Below are 25,924 nucleotides of genomic sequence, written 5' to 3' on the forward strand. Positions count from 1 at the left end.
AGAGAGTAAAGGTTAAACAAGTTTATCTTTGTATTGATAATTGTTGAAGCTGAGTGATGGATGTAGAGGACTCATTATACAGCGTTCCCTCTACTTCTTTGTTTGAAAATGTCCAAATAAAAGAGTTAAAAGGTAAAAAGAGCACACAGTGGATATTCAATAAATACATGCTGATTCAATAGAAATTTTTTATTTATTTTTTATATAATGCAATGTTTCTCTTTTTTTTAACATCTTTATTGGAGTATAATTGCTTTACAATGGTGTGTTAGTTTCTGCTTTACAACAAAATGAATCAGTTATATGTATACATATGTTCCCATATCTCTTCCCTCTTGCGTCTCCCTCCCTCCCACCCTCCCTATCCCACCCCTCCAGGCGGTCACAAACCACCAGGCTGATCTCCCTGTGCTATGCGGTTGCATCCCACTAGCTATCTACCGTACGTTTGGTAGTGTATATATATCCATGCCTCTCTCTCACTTTGTCACAGCTTACCCTTCCCCCCTCCCATATCTTCAAGTCTATTCTCAAGTAGGTCTGTGTCTTTATTCCTCTTTTACCCCTAGGTTCTTCATGACATTTTTTTTTCTTAAATTCCATATATATGTGTTAACATACGGTATTTGTCTCTCTCTTTCTGACTTACTTCACTCTGTATGACAGACTCTAGGTCCATCCACCTCACTACAAACAACTCAATTTCGTTTCTTTTTATGGCTGAGTAATATTCCATTGTATATATGTGCCACATCTTCTTTATCCATTCATCCGATGATGGACACTTAGGTTGTTTCCATCTCCGGGCTATTGTAAATAGAGCTGCAATGAACATTTTGGTACACGACTCTTTTTGAATTATGTTTTTCTCAGAGTATATGCCCAGTGGGATTGCTGGGCCATATGGTGGTTCTATTTGTAGTTTTTTAAGGAACCTCCATACTGTTCTCCATAGTGGCTGTATCAATTTACATTGCCACCAACAGTGCAAGAGGGTTCCCTTTTCTCCACACCCTCTACAGCATTTATTGTTTCTAGATTTTTAGATGATGGCCATTCTGACTGGTGTGAGATGATATCTCATTGTAGTTTTGATTTGCATTTCTCTAATGATTAATGATGTTGAGCATTCTTTCATGTGTTTGTTGGCAGTCTGCATATCTTCTTTGGAGAAATGTCTATTTAGGTCTTCTGCCCATTTTTGGAGTGGGTTGTTTGTTTTTTTGTAATTAAGCTGCATGAGCTGCTTATAAATTTTGGAGATTAATCCTTTGTCAGTTGCTTCATTTGCAAATATTTTCTCCCATTCTGAGGGTTGTCTTTTGGTCTTCTTTATGGTTTCCTTTGCTATGCAAAAGCTTTTAAGTTTCATTAGGTCCCATTTGTTTGTTTTTGGTTTTATTTACATTTCTCTAGCAGGTGGGTCAAAAAGGATCTTGCTGTGATTTATGTCATAGAGTGTTCTGCCTATGTTTTCCTCTAAGAGTTTGATAGTTTCTGGCCTTATATTTAGGTCTTTAATCCATTTTGAGCTTATTTGTGTGTATGGTGTTAGGGAGTAATCTAATCTAATACTTTTACATGTAGCTGTCCAGTTTTCCCAGCACCACTTATTGAAGAGGCTGTCCTTTCTCCACTGTAGATTCCTGCCTTCTTTATCAAAGGTAAGGTGGCCATATGTGCGTGGGTTTAACTCTGGGCTTTCTATCCTGTTCCATTGATCTATCTTTCTATTTTTGTGCCAGTACCATATTGTCTTGATTACTGTAGATTTGTAGTATAGTCTGAAGTCAGGGAGCCTGATTCCTCCAGCTCCGTTTTTCGTTCTCAAGATTGCTTTGGCTATTCGGAGTCTTTTATGTTTCCATACAAATTGTGAAATTTTTTGTTCTAGTTCTGTGAAAAATGCCAGTGGTAGTTTGATAGGGATTGCATTGAATCTGTAGATTGCTTTGGGTAGTAGAGTCATTTTCACAATGTTGATTCTTCCAATCCAAGAACATGGTATATCTCTCCATCTATTTGTATCATCTTTAATTTCTTTCATCAGTGTCTTATAATTTTCTGCATACAGGTCTTTTGTCTCCTTAGGTAGGTTTATTCCTAGATATTTTATTCTTTTTGTTGCAGTGGTAAATGGGAGTGTTTTCTTGATTTCACTTTCAGATTTTTCATCCTTAGTGTACAGGAATGCCAGAGATTTCCGTGCATTAATTTTGAATCCTGCTACTTTACCAAATTCATTGATTAGCTCTAGTAGTTTTCTGGTAGCATCTTTAGGATTCTCTATGTATAGTATCATGTCATCTGCAAAGAGTGACAGCTTTACTTCTTCTTTTCCAATTTGGATTCCTTTTATTTCCTTTTCTTCTCTGATTGCTGTGGCTAAAACTTCCCAAACTATGTTGAATAATAGTGGTGAGAGTGGGCAACCTTGTCTTGTTCCTGATCTTAGTGGAAATGCTTTCAGTTTTTCACCATTGAGAACGATGTTGGCTGTGGGTTTGTCATATATGGCCTTTATTATGTTGAGGAAAGTTCCCTCTATGCCTACTTTCTGCGGGGTTTTTATCATAAATGGGTGTTGAATTTTGTCAAAAGCTTTTTCTCCATCTATTGAGATGATCATATGGTTTTTCTCCTTCAGTTTGTTAATATGGTGTATCACGTTGATTGATTTGCATATATTGAAGAATCCTTGCATTCCTGGAATAAACCCCGCTTGATCATGGTGTATGATCCTTTTAATGTGCTGTTGGATTCTGTTTGCTAGTATTTTGTTGAGGAATTTTGCATCTATGTTCATCAGTGGTATTGGCCTGTAGTTTTCTTTCTTTGTGACATCCTTGTCTGGTTTTGGTATCAGGGTGATGGTGGCCTCGTAGAAGGAGTTTGGGAGTGTTCCTCCCTCTGCTATATTTTGGAAGAGTTTGAGAAGGATAGGTGTTAGCTCTTCTCTAAATGTTTGATAGAATTTGCCTGTGAAGCCATCTAGTCCTGGGCTTTTGTTTGTTGGAAGATTTTTAATCACAGGTTCAATTTCAGTGCTTGTGATTGATCTGTTCATATTTTCTATTTCTTCCTGATTCAGTCTTGGCAGGTTGTGCCTTTCTAAGAATTTGTCCATTTCATCCAGGTTGTCCATTTTATTGGCATAGAGTTGCTTGTAGTAATCTCTCATGATCTTTTGTATTTCTGTAGTGTCAGTTGTTACTTCTCCTTTTTCATTTCTAATTCTATTGATTTGAGTCTTCTCCCTTTTTTTCTTGATGAGTCTGGCTAGTGGTTTATCAATTTTGTTTATCTTCTCAAAGAACCAGCTTTTAGTTTTATTGATCTTTGCTATAGTTTCCTTCATTTCTTTTTCATTTATTTCTGATCTGATTTTTATGATTTCTTTCCTTCTGCTGACTTTGGGGGTTTTTTGTTCTTCTTTCTCTAATTGCTTTAGGTGCAAGTTTAGTTTGTTTATTCGAGATGTTTCCTGTTTCTTAAGGTAGGATTGTATTGCTATAAACTTCCCTCTGAGAACTGCTTTTGCTGCATCCCATAGATTTTGTGTTGTCGTGTCTCCATTGTCATTTGTTTCTAGGTATTTTTTGATTTCCTCTTTGATTTCTTCAGGGATCACTTCGTTATTAAGTAGTGTATTGTTTAGCCTCCATGTGTTTGTATTTTTTACAGATCTTTTCCTGTAATTGATATCTAGTCTCATAGCCTTGTGGTCGGAAAAGATACTTGATACAATTTCAATTTTCTTAAATTTACCAAGGCTTGATTTGTGACCCAAGATATGATCTATCCTGGAGAATGTTCCGTAAGCACTAGAGAAAAATGTGTATTCTGGTTTTTTTTGGATAGAATGTCCTATACATATCAATTAAGTCCATCTTGTTTAATGTATCATTTAAAGCTTGTGTTTCCTTATTTATTTTCATTTTGGATGATCTGTCCATTGGTGAAAGTGGGGTGTTAAAGTCCCCTACTATGAATGTGTTACTGTCGATTTCCCCTTTTATGGCTGTTAGCATTTGCTTTATGTATTGAGGTACTCCTATGTTGGGTGCATAAATATTTACAATTGTTTTATCTTCTTCTTGGATCAATCCCTTGATCATTATGTAGTGTCCTTCTTTGTCTCTTCTAATAGTCTTTATTTTAAAGTCTATTTTGTCTGATATGAGAATTGCTACTCCAGCTTTCTTTTGGTTTCCATTTGCATGAAATACCTTTTTCCATTCCCTTACTTTCAGTCTGTATGTGTCTCTAGGTGAAGTGGGTCTCTTGTAGACAGCAAATATATGCGTCTTGTTTTTGTATCCATTTAGCCAGTCTATGTCTTTTGGTTGGAGCATTTAGTCCATTTACATTTAAGGTAATTATCGATATGTATGTTCCCATTCCCATTGTCTTAATTGTTTTGGGTTTGTTATTGTAGGTCTTTTCCTTCTCTTGTGTTTCTTGCCTAGAGAAGTTCCTTTAGCAGTTGTTGTAGAGCTGGTTTGGTGGTGCTGAACTCTCTCAGCTTTTGCTTGTCTGTAAAGGTTTTAATTTCTCCATCAAATCTGAATGAGATCCTTGCTGGGTAGAGTAATCTTGGTTGCAGGTTTTTCTCCTTCATCACTTTCAATATGTCCTGCCACTGCCTTCGGCTTGCAGAGTTTCTGCTGAAAGATCAGCTGTTAACCTTATGGGGATTCCCTTGTGTGTTATTTGTTGTTTTTCCCTTGCTTCTTTTAATATGTTTTCTTTGTATTTAATTTTTGACAGTTTGATTAATATGTCTTGGCGTATTTCTCCTTGGATTTATCCTGTATGGGACTCTCTGTGCTTCCTGGACTTGATTAACTATTTCCTTTCCCATATTAGGGAAGTTTTCAACTATAATCTCTTCAAATATTTTCTCAATCCCTTTCTTTTTCTCTTCTTCTTCTGGAACCCCCATAATTCAAATGTTGGTGCATTTAATGTTGTCCCAGAGGTCTTGGAGACTATCCTCAGTTCTTTTCATTCTTTTTTCTTTATTCTTCTCTGCAGTAGTTATTTCCACTATTTTATCTTCCAGGTCACTTATCCGTTCTTCTGCCTCAGTTATTCTGCTATTGATTCCATCTAGAGTATTTTTCATTTCATTTATTGTGTTGCTCATCATTGTTTGTTTCATTTTTAGTTCTTCTAGGTCCTCGTTAAATGTTTCTTGCATTTTGTCTATTCTATTTCCAAGACTTTGGATCATCTTTACTATCATTATTCTGAATTTTTTTCAGGTAGACTGCCTATTTCCTCTTCATTTGTTAGGTCTGGTGGGTTTTTATCTTGCTCCTTCATCTGCTGTGTGTTTTTCTGTCTTCTCATTTTGCTTATCTTACTGTGTTTGGGTTCTCCTTTTTGCAGGCTGCAGGTTTGTAGTTCCTGTTGTTTTTGGTGTCTGTCCCCAGTGGCTAAGGTTGGTTAAGTGGGTTGTGTAGGCTTCCTGGTGGAGGGGACTAGTGCCTGTGTTCTGGTGGATGAGGCTGGATCTTGTCTTTCTGGTGGGCAGGTCCACGTTTGGTCGTGTGTTTGGGGTGTCTGTGGACTTATTATGATTTTGGGCAGCTCTGTGCTAATGGATGGGGTTGTGTTCCTGTCTTGCTAGTTGTTTGGCATAGGATGTCTAGCACTGTAGCTTGCTGGTCGTTGAGTGAAGCTGAGTACTGGTGTTGAGATGGAGATCTCTGGGAGATTTTCGCCATTTGATATTATGTGGAGCTGGGAGGTCTCTTGTGGACCAGTGTCCTGAAGTTGGCTCTCCCACCTCAGAGGCACAGCACTAACTCCTGGCTGCAGCACCAAGAGCCTTTCATCCACATGGCTCAGAAGAAAAGGGAGAAAAAGTAGAAAGAAAGAATTAGTAGAAGTAGGAAGAAAGAAAGAAAGGAGGGAGGGAGGGGGGGAGGTAGGATGGAAGGAAGGAGGGTAGGAAAGAAAAAAGAAAGAAAGAAGATAAAGTAAAATAAAATAAAGATAAAATATAATAAAGTCATTAAAATAAAAAAAATTATTAAGAGAATAAAACCCAAAAAACAACAAAAAAAACACAGATGCATAGAAAACCCTGGGACAAATGGTGGAAGCAAAGCTATACAGACAAAATCTCACACAGAAGCATACACATACACACTCACAAAAAGAGGAAAAGGGGAAAAAATCATAAATCTTGCTCTCGAAGTCCACCTCCTCAATTTGGGATGATTCGTTGTCTAAAGGAGGGAAGGAAGGAAAGAAAGAAAGAAGATAAAGTAAAATAAAATAAAGTTATTAAAATAAAAAGTAATTATGAAGAAAAAAAATTTTTTAAAAAACAGACGGATAGAACCCTCAGACAAATGGTGGAAGCAAAGCTATACAGACAAAATCTCACACAGAAGCATGCACATACACACTCACAGAAAGAGGAAAAGGGGAAAAAATCATAAATCTTGCTCTCAAAGTCCACCTCCTTAATTTGGGATGGTTCATTGTCTATTCATGTATTCCACAGATGCAGGGTACATCAAGTTGATTGTGGAGCTTTAATCCGCTGCTCCTGAGGCTGCTGGGAGATTTCCCTTTATCTTCTTTGTTCTCACAGCTCCCAGGGGCTCAGTTTTGGATTTGGCCCCGCCTCTGCGTGTAGGTCGCCGAGGGGGTGTCTGTTTTTCACTCAGACAGGACGGGGTTAAAGGAGCCGCTGATTCAGGGGCTCTGGCTCACTCAGGCCTGGGGGAGGGAGGGGCACAGAGTGCGGGGCGAGCGTGCGGCGGCAGAGGCCGGCGTGATGTTGCACCAGCCTGAGGCGCGCCGTGCGTTCTGCAGGGAGAGTTGTCCCTGGATCCCGGGACCCTGGCAGTGGCGGGCTGCACAGGCTCCCCGGAAGGGGATGTGGATAGTGACCTGTGCTTGCACACAGGCTTCTTGGTGGCGGCAGCAGCAGCCTTAGCATCTCAAGCCCGTCTCTGGGGTCCGCACTGTTAGCCGTGGCTCGCGCCCTTCTCTGGAGCTCCTTTAAGCAGCGTTCTTAATCCCCTCTCCTCGCGCACCAGGAAACAAAGAGGGAAGAAAAAGTCTCTTGCCTCTTCGGTAGGTCCAGACTTTTCCCCGGACTCCCTCCCGGCTAGCCGTGGCGCACTAACCCCCTGCAGGCAGTGCTCACGCCGCCAACCCCAGTCCTCTCCCTGCGCTCCGACCGAAGCCCGAGCCTCAGCTCCCAGCCCCGCCCGCCCCGGCGGGTGAGCAGACAAGCCTCTCGGGCTGGTGAGTTACGGTCGGCACCGATCGTCTGTGCGGGAATCTCTCCGCTTTGCCCCCCGCACCGCTGTTGCTGTGCTCTCCTCCGCAGCTCCGAAGCGTTTCCCCTCCACCACCCGCAGTTTCCGCCCGCGAAGGGGCTTCCTAGTGTGTGGAAACCTTTCCTCCTTCACAGCTCCCTCCCACTGGTGCAGGTCCCGTCCCTATCCTTTTGTCTCTGTTTATTCTTTTTTCTTTTTCCCTACCCAGGTACTTGCGGGGTTTCTTGCCTTTTGGGAGGTCTGAGGTCTTTTGCCAGCGTTCAGTAGGTGTTCTGTAAGAGTTGTTCCACGTCTAGATGTATTTCTGGTGTATCTGTGGGGAGGAAGGTGATCTCCGCGTCTTACTCTTTACAGAAATTTTTTAAAATTAGGCTTCTACATGTTTGCTTAAATCAGCAGATTATTGATGGCAGTTAGGTTTGCAATGGGAAAGAAATACTACATTGAACCTCTATGTAGCTTTATTCTCAGGAGTAATTAATCTTGAAAAAAGTGTTACTAGGTTACTAGGTTATAATAAGGGAAAAAGGAACTCCCAGCAAGGAAACTTACACGGAGCCACCCAGAACCTTCTGCCTTTCAAATGGGTTTAGGCCCGGAGCATGAGCTATACCACTGTTAATACAGCTGATGGAGCCCAAAGATTTACCTAACTCAAATGAACATGATCCCAAGAGCATCATGGACCTTAATCAAAGCCTCTAGGGAGCCATGTCTAACTAGCTTTTGAAAAATATTTTTCAGAAAGTTTCTCAGTTGTTTTAACATTGACCTGCTGTGGAGACAGATGGAATCTAAATTGATATTCAACATTTTGTCTGTAATTCCAGATTAACCTAGAAGTTCAAACCATTACCAATGCTATAAAAATTGAAATTGTAGAATATCAGTAAACATAGAAGTTATTTTCTAAGAATGTTTCTAGTTTTATAGTTGTTTTACAGTTTATATAAATGTGGTGTTGATTGCCATACAACACAGTATTATACAGAGGCAGTATAATGTAATAGTTCAGAGTATGGGCTTTTGAGCCAGACTGCCTGGGTGTGTATCTTGGCTTTGCCACTTACTAGCAGAATGACCTTGAGCAAGTCTCTCTGTGCTTGTTTCCTCATACATAAAATGGGAATAATAATAGTAACCAGTCAGGGTTTTCCAGAGAAACAGAATCAGTAGGAGATAACTGTATATACATATATAGTATATGTTTCCAGGCCATCAGGCTGGTAATTCTTGGTCAGAATCTGATGCTATAGTCTTAAGGCAAAATTTCTTCTTTCACAGAGAAACCTCAGTTTTGCCTATAAGGCCTTTCAGCTGATTGAACAAGACCCACCCACATTAGTAAGGATAATTTCCTTTAGTTAAAGTCAGCTGATTGTAGATGTTAATCACATCTACAAAACACCTCCACAGCAACACCCAGATTAATTAGTATTTGATTGAATAACTGGGTTCTGTAGCCTAGTCAAATTGACACATAAAGCTTACCATTATACCTACTATCAAATTCATAAAAATTGTGAAAATTTAATGAGTTAATGCATGTAAAGTACTTAGAACAGAGCCGAACACATAGGAGGCACTCATAAAGGTTAGCTATTATTATATACTCTTTAAATCCCAAAAGTACTCTGGTTCTAGAAAAGATAATAAGATTTAGTGATAGTTACTATGAAATCATAATATATCTGTGCTAGATAGAACCTTGGAGGTCTTCTAGGCCAGCCTCTCATCTTAAAAATATGGAGGCCAAGGTCCAATCTGTTTTTTGTTTGTTTGTTTTTCCATAAATTTATTTATTTATTTATTTTTGCCTGTGTTGGGTCTTCGTTTCTGTGCGAGGGCTTTCTCTAGTTGCAGCGAGCGGGGGCCACTCTTCATCACGGTGCGCGGGCCTCTCACTGTTGCAGCCTCTCTTGTTGTGGAGGACAGGCTCCAGACGCGCAGGCTCAGTAGTTGTGGCTCACAGGCCCAGTTGCTCCACGGCATGTGGGATCCTCCCAGACCAGGGCTCGAACCCGTGTCCCCTGCATTGGCAGGGAGATTCTCAACCACTGCGCCACCAGTGAAGCCCCAGTCTGTTTTTCATAGTGCAGCCATAGTGATTTTGCTTTTTCACAGTAAGCGTATACAGAGAAAGCCCTCATGTGGCTTACATCTTAATAAGATACCCATAGTTTCTGTCCCAACTCTAACCAATATTCTTATTCATTTTCATGCAGGAAAGGAATGAGAGAATTGGGTTCAGAGACTGTGCTACAGGCCAAGTGCCCCCAAACAAGTAGAAATGTTTATACTGAACTTTTAGATTCAGAGGCTTGGAACCTAACGTTTTCCCACATTGGCATCATTGTCTTATTTGAAATTTTAAAGTAGTTCTTCTAGGGACTTCCCTGGTGGCACAGTGGTTAGGAATCTGCCTGCCAGTGCAGGGGACGCAGATTCTAGCCCTGGTCTGGGAAGATCCCACATGCCACGGAGCAACTAAGTCCATGCACCATGACTACAGAACCTGCACTCTAGAGCCCGTGAGCCACAACTACTGAGCCTGCGTGCCACAACTACTGAAGCCTGTGCTCCTAGAGCCTGTGCTCCTAGAGCCCGTGCTCCACAACAAGAGAAGCCACTGCAATGAGAAGCCCACGCACCACAACGAAGAATAGCCCCCGGCTCACCGCAACTAGAGAAAGCCTGTGAGCAACAATGGAAGACCCAACACAGCCAAAAATTAATTAATTAATTTAAAATAAAAGTTAAAAAATAAAGTAGTCCTTCTATGGGGTCTCTTTTCATCAGGACTTAAGTCATTTCTCAAGAATATACTAAATACTCCTGAGGGCCTGAGGGAAATAAAAAATGTACTTTCTTAGCCCCTGATTTTCAACCACTGTGAAACTTGGCCACTGGGGAAGTTGTCTCATGCCCTTGACATGAAGACCCATTAACAAAAACTGCATAAAAGCATGAATAATAAATCTTTAGGACATTTACAGTTTGACAAAGCACTTTTAAGAGCTAGGCAGAGCAAGGATTATTATCCCCACCTTATTAAAGAGGAAGCTTAGGCTCAAAGTTGTCAAGTGAGTCAGTCGCCCAAAACTCATAGTAAATAACAGATCGTGGCTGCCTAATTCGTAGTGTAATGTGCTCTCTGTTGTGTTATTCTACTGGCTATGTCCAGGGGATAGAAATCTGGAGAAGAGTTACTTCTCAACTTTGCAGAAGGTTCTCTTCCTTAGTTCTAAAGTGAAGGCAGTCTTTAGCCATACTTAATCACATTTGAATATAACTTTTCTACTTTGCTTTGAACAAATGACGATCAGTATTTTTAAATCTGCAACTAAGTTTAACTGAGAAAAAGCCTCTGTGAAGTTTTAAAAATATACCTGAAAGCTATGAAGTTAGCAAATTAATTTTGATATTTTTCTTACTCTGGAAATTAATATTAACTTTTTCAGTAATGTGCACCTTTCTTTGGATTGGACCTAAATATGCCTTTAGTAATGTTAATTTTGCTAGATTTTATGGGTATGCTTATAAATTTAGGACTTATTCTTACTTTAATTAGCCATAATTATCGAAACTTGAACTTCGGAATGTTTTTTCTCCTCATTTTTTAATTCCGCCAGGTCACGATGGTAGCTCTGAAACTAACATATGCACCTTTTATTATTTGGCAAATATTTCTCCAGCAAATATAAGATTATTTTAAATTGCTTTCCTATTCACAGTGTGGAGTGCAGTAAAACAAGAAAATCTATGAAATTAGCTTCACCTTTGTTCCTGTCTCTATACCGTTTGGTATATTATATTGTAATCATTTATTTGTCTGTGGTTTTTGAGGATAAGGATTTTGTCATGGCATTTTCAGAGGTAGTGTAGTATAAGTAAAAGGAAATAAACTTTGGAGTCAGTCAGACCTGGTTCCAAATCCTAGGTCTATCACTTTCCAGCTGAGGGCCCTTGGGCAAATTTCCTTCACCTCAGTTTACATACCTTTAAAATAAGGAAAATAATACCAACTTCATAAGGTTATTATGACAAATTATTAAATGCACCCGACACAGTTCTGCTACATAATAGGTGCTTCACGAATATTTGACATTCCTCTCCTTTTCGTGTTAGCATCCCTAGGCTAACAGGGATACTTAAAAAAAAGTTTGTTACTGGGGCTTCCCTGGTGGCGCAGTGGTTGAGAGTCCGCCTGCTGATACAGGGGACGCGGGTTCGTGCCCTGGTCCGGGAGGATCCCACACGATGCGGAGCGGCTGGGCCCGTGAGCCATGGCTGCTGGGCCTGCGCGTCCGGAGCCTGTGCTCCGCAACGGGAGAGGCCGCAACAGTGAGAGGCCCGCGTACTGTAAAAAAAAAAAAAAGTTTGTTACTTAAAGTTTTGTTAAACCTTTGTTGAATGACTGAATGATCGTTTGAATACATATTTTGTCAAAGAAGAATCATATTTAAAGAATAAACAGTTATTATAGAATGAATTTTCTATTGAATTTAACTTTTTTCAATTTAGTTGTAACTTAAAAATGTATTCTCTCTACATTTCAAAATTATTGCTGCTGTGTGCTAGTGAGTGGAGGTTAACACTGCATAGTCTCACTGCACCAAGCTCTCTGCTTTCTGCGTCTTATGAGGCTTCTTGCCTTTTAGGTATTCCATGTGGTTACCATTTTGGAAGTGTTTGTTTTGAGGAAGAAATGTTGCCCTTATCTTCCTTGTCTTTCCTTGTGGCATTCTTTTGGTTTCTCTCGTTTATAACGCTCACCTTACTCTAGATTGTACTGACGTTATTTGTAGACTTGTCTTTGGCCACAAAGAGCTCAAAATCTACTACCGAGGTTCTTAACTTATTCAAGGATCTTGAATAATCTTTTTGAGACTATGATAAAAGGTATGAAATGTACTCCCAGAAGAATGTACATATGTACAAACAAAAGTTTTCTTATTAGTTCTGGAGGTTCATGGACTCCAGGGTAAAGACTCTTTTTCTAGATTGTGTGTTTCTTAAGAGCAATACCTGGGGGACTTACCTGGTGGTCAAGTGGGTAAGACTCCACACTTCCAGTGCAGGGGGCCCGGGTCCAATCCCCGGTCGCGGAACTAGATCCCACGTGCCTGCCGCCACTAGGAGTCCACATGCTGCAACTAAGAAGCCTGCAAGCCGCAACTAAGAGCCTGCGTGCCTCAACTAAGACCCGGCGCAGCCAAAACAGATAGATAGATAGATAGATATTTTTTTTAAAAAAAAAGCAATACCTGGGTTTCATTGACCTTTGACAGAGCCTACTGTGTATGTAGGAGATACTCAGCAAATAGTTTCTGAATTTATGAATTTAAATGCAAAATGAAAACCTTCAGGTTTCTTACTACAGAATCTCTAAACGTGTCTTTTTTGTTTCCTTAGGCTTCCATCTCAGTGGCACAGTAACTGAGCCGGCCACTACTTCTGAACCAGCAGTGACTTATAAAGTTGCCATCAGTTTTGATCGATGCAAAATCACTTCAGTGGCGTGTGGCTGTGGGAACAAAGACATATTCTACTGTGCCCATGTGGTAGCGCTCTCACTCTACAGGATCCGTAAACCAGACCAAGTCAAACTGCGTCTTCCTATCTCAGAAACCCTTTTCCAGATGAATAGGGACCAGCTACAAAAGTTTATTCAGTATTTAATCACGGCACACCACACTGAAGTTCTTCCTACTGCACAGAAGCTGGCAGATGAGATTCTATCCTCCAACTCCGAAATCAACCAAGTAAACGGTAATTGTACAACATTTTTGTTGCTAAAAATATATTTTGTTGCTTTATTGCATGTTTAGAGATTGGGATACATTTGCCATTGTAATCACTCAACCTTAATCAGTTCATTCTATCCAAACTATTTATTAACTCTGTTTCTTAAAGCAATCCAATTGTCCACCTCATAAAGGTTTGGCAAAAAAGGACAGAGAATGTTAGAGTTACATATTGATCTAGTTTATGGACTTCATTTGTCCTTACAATCCCTGCCCCAGGAGCCTGGGATATTCAGGAGTGAGAGAAAGCATAAAATAATTAGTGCCATTCAGTGAACTGAAATGGATATGAGAATTCCTTAACATTTCAGGAACCTGCATAGCATCAGGGTTATTCCAAAGAGCATCTGCTAGCATTGTGTTTATGAGCTATATAATGGGAGGGTTTATGGATGGAGAAAGATACTATGTTCACTTACTCATTCAACAAGGATATGTTGAGTACCTACACTGTGCAAGTGGTAGCGCTGATTGTTGAGAGCATAAAACAGACATGGTTCCTGCCTTCAAATAGCTTATAATCTAGTAGAAGAGACAGCTAAGTCTGAAATAAATGCTTGCATTTATTATGAAGCCAGGTTGTAGATATTTAATCACAGGAAACCGTTGAAGAATTTTGAGAAGAGGAGCTATATGAGCCAATTTTTCATTTTGTTGGTTAGGTCCTACTATGTTCCAGGCATCATACAAGAGATTTTATACATGTTTATATATGTTAATTCATTTAGTTTTCAAAACTACCCTGTGAGGTAGGTATTATAACCATTTCCATTTTATAAATAAGGAAATTATTTATAACCTAGGCTCACCTGATTTCAGAACTCAGGTTTTTAATGCTTCTCTATACTACCTCTCTATTTTTAGAAGAAACTTTGGTATTAGCGTGAACAAGGCAGTGAGACCAGATGAATGGCCTGTATAATACTATAGTATGTGCCAAAGGGCCTGCTTTTCCCAGTTGCCCAATAGAGCTAATCAAGTCCTACACACAGCCTCACCACTCCTCAGAAATAAGGATAGTCAGACAGGCTTCCAGGAACTCTCGCTAACTAGCCGAAATAATCTTCTGTTGTTTTATCCTCAAAGTTGTAGTGTTTACATGGTAACTGAGCTCTATTTGAGAGATACTGTTAAAGAGTAACTATATATATATATATGTGTGTGTATATATATATATATATATATATATATATATATATATATATCTTCTTATCCCACATAGGGAGCCTGTTCTATTTCTCTGACCTCCTTAAGTCTAGAGTTCTTAGGGACCTGAGTTCAGCTCCAGGTCTGTAACACCACAGCTGGGTTATGGCCTACTTTCATGCATCATTCCCACTAGCTCTTTCTCAGAATTTTTGCCTATATCCAAGCTCTCTTGCCTTTTTCTTGAACTAACCACCTTGGTTGAGTGCCTGTATTGCACCTGCCTTGTTCATCACCACTGTCACCAAAGCAACCCTCTTTCCCCTTTACCACTGTGCTGAAGCAATCTTTATTCCTCGTTATACCTCCCATCTCAGCATCTTATTGTATGTCTGAAATTAGTCTAAGTTGCCAGAGTGAACTTGAGATGTTATTCTCAACCTTCCCCAGGAACTACTACTTCTGTACCTGTGTTTATTCCAGACTAATATTAGCTTTCTACTCCAGGTACCCTAGTATTCCACAAGGTCTTTCTTAATATATTTCTAATAACCAGTGCTGATATAGGCAGTGATACTGAAAATGATGAGGGCGAGGAGTGGAGATATCTTAGAGGCAAGGTGGACTGGATTCAACATCCAGGTGTGTAGGATGGGTGGGGAGTGAAGAAGAGGAAGATGAGAAAAAACTCAGTTCCATAATGTCCAGCTATGATGGCTGGATTTGACAATAATGTTGCCATTCACTTAGGGAACGTAAGGGGAGGGATAAATTTAGGAGGAAGACGAATTCAGTTTAAGTTTGAGGTGCTTGTAGAACACTGAGGTGAAGATTTCTGATACAAAATTGGGTGTTGGATCTGGAGCTAAGGACAAAAGTCAGAATTTTGGAGTTATTAGCATAGAGATGATCTTTGAAGTCCTGTTTCTGTTCCCTGCTAAATCTATAAACACCTAGAACATCTTCTGTCTCCTCTCTCTCAAGCCCTACTCTTCACCAAAACAGACTTTAAAAAGCAGGAATAAAATTTCTAAAACTGCTAGCTACCTGCTTTTTTTTTTTTAATTTTGGTTGTGTTGGGTCTTCGTTGCTGCATGTGGGCTTTCTCTAGTTGCGGTGAGCAGGGGCTACTCTGTTATGGTGAGTGGGCTTCTCATTGCGGTGGCTTCTCGTTGTAGAGCACGGGCTCTAGGCGGATGGGCTTCAGTAGTTGTGGCACACGGGCTCAGTAGTTGTGGCTCATGGGCTCTAGAGTGCAGTCTCAGTAGTTGTGGCGCATGGGCTTAGTTGCTCCACGGCATGTGGGATCTTCCCAGAGCAGAGCTCCAACTCATGTCCCCTGCATTGGCAGACGGATTCTTAACGACTGTGCCACCAGGGAAGCCCTAGCTACCTGCTTTTAATCCCAGGAATGGATCCAGGTATTGCTCTGCTCCTCATGTCCCTGAAAACTTTTATTAGTCCCTGTAAGTGGTTTTAGCTAGACTTTGCCTTGTCCCCTTTGGATTGGTGATTCAATTTGGACTATCTTTCCAACTGTTCATCTAGCACTGCTCCATGCTCTGTTTGTGATTTTCTCTGGTAACTCCATACCCCGAGATTCTCTGGCATATAACATCCAGGCTAGGTCTTCAGTTGCTGTTTATCCATACAGAGAGTTTGGATACCAAGAGAAAATTATGATAACTTGAGGAGTTAGGTCAGGAACCATGTCTTACAAATTTCTGAGTCTCCATCACCAAGCATGGTACCTGGAAAATAATAAGGATTTGTTGAATGAATACAACAAATCCTTATTATTTATTGTATTCATGCATATACAGGTGAGGAAACAGGGGCCAGTGTAGGAATTAGCAAAGTAGAATGAGAAATGAGGAGAAGCTAGCAAGTAACTATAAAATTGAGTTTTAAGTATAAAATTGAGTTTTAGGAAGTAAACGGTCAACAATGTTGAATATTGTGGAAGATACAGACCAGAACTAACAAACATAGAACAGCAATTTGGGGGAAATAGAGACTATGCAGAGAGAAGAAAACCTTGAAAAATTATTATTAATATCATCATAGGAATAGAAGATATTTTAACCATGAAATAAAAACTGGATACTATAAAAAGAAATTCACAGAACAGAAAGAACTAATGAATATTACAAATATAATGGCAAAAAATATATAAAACTAAGTGATGGAAAATAAAGGTAAGGAAAGTTCCTATAGAGTAGAGCAGAAAGACAAAGAGATTTTTTTTAAAAAAGAAGATGAAGAGATGAAAAATAGGACGAAAAAAGGCTGTTAAAAATTAAGAGAATGGGGCTTCCCTGGTGGCACAGTGGTTGAGAGTCTGCCTGCCAATGCACGGGACATGGGTTCATGACCCGGTCCAGGAAGATCCCACATGCTGCGGAGCGGCTGGGCCCGTGAGCCATGGCCGCTGAGCCTGTGCGTCCGGAGCCTGTGCTCCGCAACGGGAGAGGCCACAACAGTGAGAGGCCCAAGTACCGCAAAAAAAGAAAAAAAAAAAATTAAGAGAATGAGTCCTGGAATTCCAATGTTTGAAAAATAGGGATTCCAGAAATAGAAAACAGAGGTAAGGAATTCATCAATAAAATAATTAAAGAATGTTTTCTAGAACAAAAACGTGTGAGTTTCCAAAGTGAAAGGATTCTACTAAATGCCCAGCAATGGGAAAAGAAGAATCTTCTGAATAAATAAGGCTGGATCAATTGGAAATTCATTCTGGGGAAAAAAAACTTGATTCCTACCTCATGCGATACAGAAAAATTAATTGCCAATGAATTGCAGACATAAACGTGAAAAGTAAAACAATAAAGCATATAGGAGATAATATGAAAAAAATATTTTCATGTTCTTGAGGTAAAAAAAAATTTAAGTAGGAGAAGATTGATAAATTGAACTACATTAAAATTTTTATACTTCCGTTTATCAAAAGGCACCATTAAGAGACTAAAAAGGCACGCAAATAGTGGGAGAAGATATTTATAATACATACAGCTGACAAAGGGCTTGTATCCTAAATACCTTAAGAACCCTTACAAATAGTAAAATGGACAGAGACACAAAAAGGCACTTGGCAAAAAGGTTATCCAAGTGGCTAATAAACATACTAAAAGGCACTTTAACTAATTAGTAATCAGGGAAATGCAAATTAAAACCACAGTGAGATTCTACTACATAGCCACCAGAACGGCTAAATTTTTTAAACTATCAGTATCAAGTATTGGTGAGGATATTGAGCAACTGGAAATAATATATTGCAGGTAGGAGTGTAAATTGTTACAGTCACTTTGGGAAACTGTTGGGTATCATCTAACTCAAGTTGAACCTGTGTGTACCCTATGACCCAGAAATTCTTCTCCTAGATGTCTGCCCAATGGAAATGAGTAGCATAATATGTGAGAGCCTGAAATAGAAACAATCCTAATGTCCATCAGTAGTAGAATGGCTTAATAAATTAATACGTTCATGTAATGGAATACTATATATCAATGAAAATAAGTTGTTTTGCTAAACATAATAATATGAGTGAATCTTACAAACATGATGTTGAGTGAAATAAGCCAGACACAAAAGAATAAATGTTGTATGATTCCATTTATGTAAAGTTCAAAAACAAGTCCCTAGTGTTAGAAGTCAGGTTAGTGGTTAATTTGGGAGAAGAGCAAGGGAGACGGTGTTTGCAAAGGGGCTTCTAGGCTGCTGGTAGTATTCTATTTTCTTGACTTCAGTGATAGTTATTATAATCACTATGTGATAATTCATCAAGCTTTACAATTAAGATTTGTGCACTTTTCATAATTCATATTTCAATTAAAATTTTTAAATTTAATTTAAAAAGCTGTGTGTGTGTGTATGTATGCATATGTGTATACACATATGTGTATGTACAGAACAAAAAGATGGGAAGAAAATACACCATGATATTAACAAGGGAACGTATGGCTGGAGGCACTATGAGTGGATTTTTATTTTCTTTATTCTTTAGTATATTTTCTATGATAAGCATGTATTGTTTTTATAATTTAAAAAAGGATGTTTAAGAATGAAAGAAAAATTGATTCCACAGACTTATCAGTTCCCTCAGGACAGGTCTCACTGTTACAGTCTTAATGCTAACTTGGAGCCTCAACCCACATGATAGTTTGTTTAATAATTATTTATAAAAACATCCTTTCAGGCTTCCCTGGTGGCGCAGTGGTTGAGAGTCCTCCTGCCGATGCAGGGGACACGGGTTCGTGCCCCGGTCTGGGAAGATCCCATATGCCGCGGAGCGGCTGGGCCCGTGAGCCATGGCCGCTGAGCCTGCACGTCCGGAGCCTGTGCTCCGCAAAGGGAGAGGCCACAACAGTGAGAGGCCCGCGTACCGCCAAAAAAAAAAAAAATCCTTTCATTTTATCTTCACTTGTTACCGTTTGTCTTATAATCCTGTGGAAATTTTCATACGAAAATGTCAAAGTATCATTTATATTGACCAAGTCCACTTTACCACTACTGAGGGTAATTAGTTTCATACTCATCTCTTTTTATAAAAAGACTAAAATGTTCTAACCAGTGAACACATATAGGGATATTTTTATCTTTTGTTTTTAACCAAAGGATCATTTTTTTTTTTAAGATTTTGCCTGGGAGTTAGTGAGAGAGCTAGAGAAGCTGGTTGTGAACTCCAGGCCTGGTTTATCTAGTTAAAATTATCTTTGCTCTTATTCGTTCATTCCTAAATGCTGTACCCTTCTCTGCTATCTGACCTTTAATGTTGCTATTTCTTAAAAATTAATCTTAAATTTTCTCCTCTTATTCTATATGATCTCTGCAGGCAATCTCAGCTACCTCTTTTACCTTAATGTCATCTATGTATTATGACTCACAGATTTACTTCTCCTATATCCAACTGACTATTCTATATCAAAGACATCCACAAATCAACATATCCAAACATGAATTTATCTTCTTCCTCAAATTTGCACAATAAATAGCACCACCATCTAGCCACTGGATCATGATAGAACACTTTTTTTCTCATAATCCACATGCATTCCAGTGCAAGACCTGTTAGTTTTACCTCTCAAGTATCTTTCATCATTTTCCACTTCTCTCTGTTGATACTCTCATCACCCTAAATAAAACCACTGTAATCTCCCAGCTAAATTGCTACTATAGCCTTCTAACTGATCTTTCCATATCCACTGTTGCTCCCTCCTATTCCATTCTCCACACAGCCATCCAAAGTAACTTTTCTATAACTACAGATTTTGTCATATCACTTCTTGTTTAAAATCCTTCAGTGGCCTCCTGTTGCACTTAGGGTAAAATCCAGATTTCATACGGCCTACAAAACCTTGCATGATCTGGCTTTTGCCTTCATTTTCACATGATATTCCCTCTCCTTGGAATACTCTTCCTATCCTCTCCCCCTTGTTATAGATGTACTTAATTACCACAATGATTTATGGCTTCATGCTTTTTTGAGCAAAAACTACACACAGTATTTCCTCCACTCTCTGCCAGGCTAACTCTTATTCATTCCTCATTATTCACTTAAATGTCACTTTCTCAGGGAAAACTTATTTGACCTTTCTTTACACACAGATATGTACCTGGGTGATTATTTGCTTGACATTCCTTTCCCCAACTAGTCTATCAGCTCCACAAGGACAGGGACTATATCTGCTTATTTAACACTGTCTATCCAGTGTTTGGCACAGGCCCCTGGCACATAGGAGGCTCTCAATAAATATTGAATAAACGGAAATGTCCTAGAAAACCCTTCTCAGGCCTTTTGGGTTTTTTCCCGCCATGCCTCAAGGCTTGCAGGATCTTAGTTCCCAGACCAGGGATCCAACACAGGCCCTCAGCAGTGAGAGCCCGAGTCTTTACCACTGGACCGCCAGGGTACTCCCATGACTTTGATTTCTTCAACAGCCACACCAGCTCCATATAGACTGTTACCTGGACGTCTCAAATACTGACTTACTCCCTTTTTTTTTCTGCAAGCACCCATTTTGGCAGCTCAGTTTCTTGTCTCCTGGATTCCTTATAGACCAGAAAACATTTACACAGTTTACCATCCTTTCTTTCCTATCAGATAAACAAACCCTTTTGAAGTTTTAGGTGAAATTTTACTGTTAATAACTCTCTAGGCTTTGCCTTATCCTAGCCTAATGTAAGGTACCTAATGCCGTGCCTGGCACATAGTAGGGGCCTAATCACTGCTTGCCGTTATTATAATTTTGAGCTCTCATTTTCAAAATCCCCTCCTGGTATTCCAGCAGTAATTGCGCTATCCCAGAAGTTTTCCATCGTGTGCACACTAGGTATTAATAAACTGCCTGATTTCTTCCACAGCTGCTGCTACTACCACCAGCTGGGCCCAAAAGATTCACCATTTGCTCCATACCCCTTCAAATCCTTAGAGGGGGTGTCACTCCACACATCCAGTCTGTTGACTAAGGCCAGCTCCCCTGGGAGACTGGGTCCTGCTCCTGATTTTTCTTTTTCTAGTTGAACCACCCAAGGGTAAGAATTGGTATTCAAACCATCTCTGCCCCTTGCTTTCGGAGCACCATTGCTATTCTTTTCTCATCAGCAAGGTACTCAGAGGCCCAGTCCTTGGTTTATACATAGTTTATCTTATTTTATCTCAGTTCCATCTCTGTAGAGCTAGTGAAAACTAGAATCAGAAGTGAGACTCTGTAATCTGCATTTTTAACAACAAACCCCAAGTGATTAACATTTGAGAATCACTGTACTGGTGAGAACTCTTGTTATTCTCACTGTGCGGAAAATGCGTTATTCTGACTTACCCTATATTCTGTGTGGTAGAATAAACCAAGAAAGGATATGGCTATTTTCAGACACACCATCCAGCTTACATTCAGGGCCTGAACCAGGTGGTAGATCACAGCAATATGAGGCTAGAGGCCAAAGTATAGCTTTGTAGTGAAGAACAAGACTTTGAAGAGAGACCAACATATAGATTCTAACTCATATACTTTCAGTCTGTTACATTACTTACCTGTATAAGCTTTAGTTGTTTTTGCTTTAAAATTAGGATAATAATACCACCTCATAGAGTTGTTAGGAGAGTTCACTGGAATATACTCAACAGATATTCATTGAGCATCTACTATGTGACAGGCACTGTTCACATGTTGCAAATATACCAGGAAATAAAACAATTTATGCCCTCAAGGAGCATTCATTCTAGCGGGGATGTGTATAAAAAGTGCTTAGACTCTGGCGTGGAGGAAGCATTCAATAAATGGCTGTTATTAACAAATATATAAGGATAAGGAGTGTATTTGTTTTTCTTTGCCACTTTCAGTTTACAGAAGAAGTATAGGATATATTATTTGCCCACCTGGAGCTTAGATCAAGGTGGTCAATAGGACATTCTATAAATATTTTGTTTGTTTGTTTGTTCATTCTATAAATATTAACTCAGTGCTGTAATGATCCAGGCACTGTGAGGTATAAAATGAGTCTGTACACTAGGCTTTAAAAACTTCAATCTAGTTGGGAATATATGAGAAGTGCACAATTCCAACGTAAAAGAAAATGCAATAGGTCGTCCAAAAGGCCAAAGTGATCTTTTTTTTTTAATATATATATATCTTTAACATCTTTATTGGAGTATATTTGCTTTACAATGGTGTGTTAGTTTCTGCTTTATAACAAAGTGAATCAGTTATACATATACATTTGTCCCCGTATCTCTTCCCTCTTGCATCTCCCTCCCTCCCACCCTCCCTATCCCACCCCTCTAGGTGGTCACAAAGCACCAAGCTGATCTCCCTGTGCTATGCGGCTGCTTCCCACTAGCTAGCTGTTTTATATTTGATAGTGTATATATGTCCATGCCACTCTCTCATTTTGTCCCAGCTTACCCTTCCCCCTCCCCATATCCTCAAGTCCATTCTCTACTAGGTCTGCGTCTTTATTCTCGTCTTGCCCCGAGGTTCTTCATGACCTTTTTTTTTTTTTAGATTCCATATATATGTGTTAGTGTACGGTATTTGTTTTTCTCTTTCTGACTTACTTCACTCTGTATGACAGACTCTAGGTCCATCCACCTCACTACAAATAACTCAATTTCGTTTCTTTTTATGGCTGAGTAATATTCCATTGTTTATATGTGCCACATCTTCTTTATCCATTCATCTGTCGATGTACACTTAGGTTGCTTCCATGTCCTGGCTATTGTAAATAGAGCTGCAGTGAACATTGTGGTACATGACTGTTTTTGAATTATGGTTTTCTCAGGGTATATGCTCAGTAGTGGGATTGCTGGGTCATATGGTAGTTCTAGTTTTAGTTTTTTAAGGAACCTCCATACTGTTCTCATAGTGTCTGTATCAATTTACATTCCTACCAACAGTGCAAGAGGGTTCCCTTTTCTCCACACCCTCTTCAGCATTTAATGTTGTGTAGATTTTTTGATGATGGCCATTCTGACTGGTGTGAGATGATATCTCATTGTAGTTTTGATTTGCATTTCTCTAATGATTAATGATGTTGACCATTCTTTCATGTGTTTGTTGGCAGTCTGTATATCTTCTTTGGAGAAATGTCTGTTTAGGTCTTCTGCCCATTTTTGGATTGAGTTTTTTGTTTTTTTTAATGTTGAGCTTCATGAGCTGTTTGTATATTTTAGAGATTAATCCTTTGCCCATTGATTCATTTCCAAATATTTTCTCCCATTCTGAGTGTTGTCTTTTGGTCTTGTTTATGGTTTCCTTTGCTGTGCAAAAGCTTTTAAGTTTCATTAGGTCCCATTTGTTTATTTTTGGTTTTATTTCCATTTCTCTAGGAGGTGGGTCCAAAAGGATCTTGCTGTGATTTATGTCATAGAGTGTTCTGCCTATGTTCTCCTCTAAGAATTTGATTGTGTCTGGTCTTACATTTAGGTGTTTAATCCATTTTGAGTTTATTTTTGTGTATGGTGTTAGGGAGTGTTGTAATTTCATTCTTTTACATGTAGCTGTCCATTTTCCCAGCACCACTTATTGAAGAGGTTGTCTTTTCTCCACTGTATGTTCTTGCCTCGTTATCAAAGATAAAGTGACTATATGTGCGTGGGTTTATCTCTGGGCTTTCTATCCTGTTCCATTAATCTATATTTCTGTTTTCGTTTCAGTACCATACTATCTTTATTACTGTAGCTTTGTAGTATAGTCTGAGTCAGGGAGCCTGACTCCTCCAGCTCCGTTTTTCTTTCTCAAGATTGCTTTGGCTATTCGGGGTCTTTTGTGTTTCCATACAAATTGTGAAATTTTTTGTTCTAGTTCTGTGAAAAATGCCAGTGGTAGTTTGATAGGGATTGCATTGAATCTGTAGATTGTTTTGGGTAGTAGAGTCATTTTCACAATGTTGGTTCTTCCAATCCAAGAACATGGTGTATCTCTCCATCTATTTGTATCATCTTTAATTTCTTTCATCAGTGTCTTATAATTTTCTGCATACAGGTCTTTTATCTCCTTAGGTAGGTTTATTCCTAGATAGTTTATTCTTTTTGTTGCAGTGGTAAATGGGAGTGTTTTCTTAAGTTCACTTTCAGACTTTTTATCATTAGTATACAGGAATGCAAGAGATTTCTGTGCATTAATTTTGTATCCTGCTACTTTACCAAATTCATTGATGAGCTCTAAGAGTTTTCTGGTAGCATCTCTAGGATTCTCTATGTATAGTATCATGTCATCTGCAAACAGTGACAGCTTTACTTCTTCTTTTCCAATTTGGATTCCTTTTATTTCTTTTTCTTCTCTGATTGCTGTGGCTAAAACTTCCCAAACTATGTTGAATAATAGTGGTGAGAGTGGGCAACCTTGTCTTGTTCCTGATCTTAGAGGAAATGGTTTCCGTTTTTCACCATTGAGGACAATGTTGGCTGTGGGTTTGTCATATATGGCCTTTATTATGTTGAGGAAAATTCCCTCTGCGCCTACTTTCTGGATGGTTTTTAATCATAAATGGATGTTGGATTTTGTCAAAAGCTTTCTCTGCATCTATTGAGATGATCATATGGTTTTTCTCCTTCAATTTGTTAATATGGTTTATCCCAATGATTGATCTGCGTATATTGAAGAATCCTTGCATTCCTGTGGTAAACCTCACTTGATCATGGTGTATGATCCTTTTAATGTGCTGTTGGATTCTGTTTGCTAGTATTTTGTTGAGGATTTTTGCATATGTGTTCATCAGTGATATTGGCCTGTAGTTTTCTTTCTTTGTGACATCTTTGTCTGGTTTTTGTATCAGGGTGATGGTGGCCTTGTAGAATGAGTTTGGGAGTGTTCCTCCCTCTGCTATATTTTGGAAGAGTTTGAGAAGGATAGCTGTTAGCTCTTCTCTAAATGTTTGATAGAATTTGCCTGTGAAGCCATCTGGTCCTGGGCTTTTGTTTGTTGGAAGATTTTTAATCACAGTCTCAATTTCAGTGCTTGTGATTGGTCTATTCATATTTTCTGTTTCCTCCTCGTTCAGTCTCGGAAGGTTGTGCTTTTCTAAGAATTTGTCCATTTCTTCCAGGTTGTCCATTTTACAGGCATATTGTTGCTTTTAGTAATCTCTCATGATCCTTTGTATTTCTGCAGTGTCAGTTGTTACTCCTCCTTTTCCATTTCTAATTCTATTAATTTGAGTCTTCTTTTTTTTCTTGATGAGTCTGGCTAGTGGTTTACGAATTTTGTTTATCTTCTCAAAGAACCAGCTTTTAGTTTTATTGATCTTTGCTATCATTTCCTTCATTTCTTTTTCATTTATTTCTGATCTGATCTTTATAATTTCTTTCCTTCTGCTGACTTTGGGGGTTTTTTGTTCTTTCTCTAATTGCTTTAGGTGTAAGGTTAGGTTGTTTATTTGAGATGTTTCTTGTTTCTTAAGGTAGGATTGCATTGCTATAAACTTCCCCCTTAGAACTGCTTTTGCTGCATCCCATAGGTTTCGGGTCTTCGTGTTTTCATTATCATTTGTTTCTAGGTATATTTTGATTTCCTCTTTGCTTTCTTCAGTGATCTCTTGGTTATTAAGTAGTGTATTGTTTAGCCTCCAGTGTTAGTATTTTTACAGGTTTTTTCCTGTAATTGATATCTAGTCTCATAGCATTGTGGTCAGAAAAGATACTTGATATGATTTCAGTTTTCTTAAATTTACCAAGGCTTGATTTGTGGCCCAAGATATGATCTATCCTGGAGAATGTTCTCTGAGCACTTGAGAAGAAAGTGTATTGTGTTGTTTTTGGATGGAATGTCCTATATATATTAATTAAGTCCATGTTGTTTAATGTATCATTTAAAGCTTTTTTTACCTTATTTATTTTCATTTTGGATTATCTGTCCATTGGTGAAAGTGGGGTGTTAAAGTCCCCTACTATGTTTGTGTTACTGTCGATTTCCCCTTTTATGGCTGTTAGTATTTGCCTTATGTATTGAGGTGCTCCTATGTTGGGTGCATAAATATTTACAATTGTTATATCTTCTTCTTGGATTGACCCCTTGATCATTATGTAATGTCCTTCTTTGTCTCTTGCAATAGTCTTTGTTTTAAAGTCTGTTTTGTCTGATATGAGAATTGCTACTCCAGCTTTCTTTTGGTTTCCATTTGCGTGGAATATCTTTTTCCATCCCCTCACTTTCAGTCTGTATGTTTCCC

The 25,924-nt window shown here is 39.0% G+C and overlaps 1 protein-coding gene across 1 annotated transcript in view; it reads left to right on the plus strand.

Moving 5' to 3' along the window:
• ZSWIM5 (zinc finger SWIM-type containing 5) overlaps positions 1–25,924 on the plus strand; it is a 262,868-nt gene that overhangs the window by 168,670 nt on the left and 68,274 nt on the right. The window contains exon 2 of the mRNA XM_030869954.2: positions 12,723–13,079. Coding sequence (XP_030725814.1) covers positions 12,723–13,079 — 357 coding nt within the window. The remainder of the gene's footprint in view (positions 1–12,722; positions 13,080–25,924) is intronic.

Source organism: Globicephala melas, chromosome 1, assembly GCF_963455315.2.
Source record: "Globicephala melas chromosome 1, mGloMel1.2, whole genome shotgun sequence".
Taxonomy (NCBI): Eukaryota; Metazoa; Chordata; class Mammalia; order Artiodactyla; family Delphinidae; genus Globicephala; species Globicephala melas.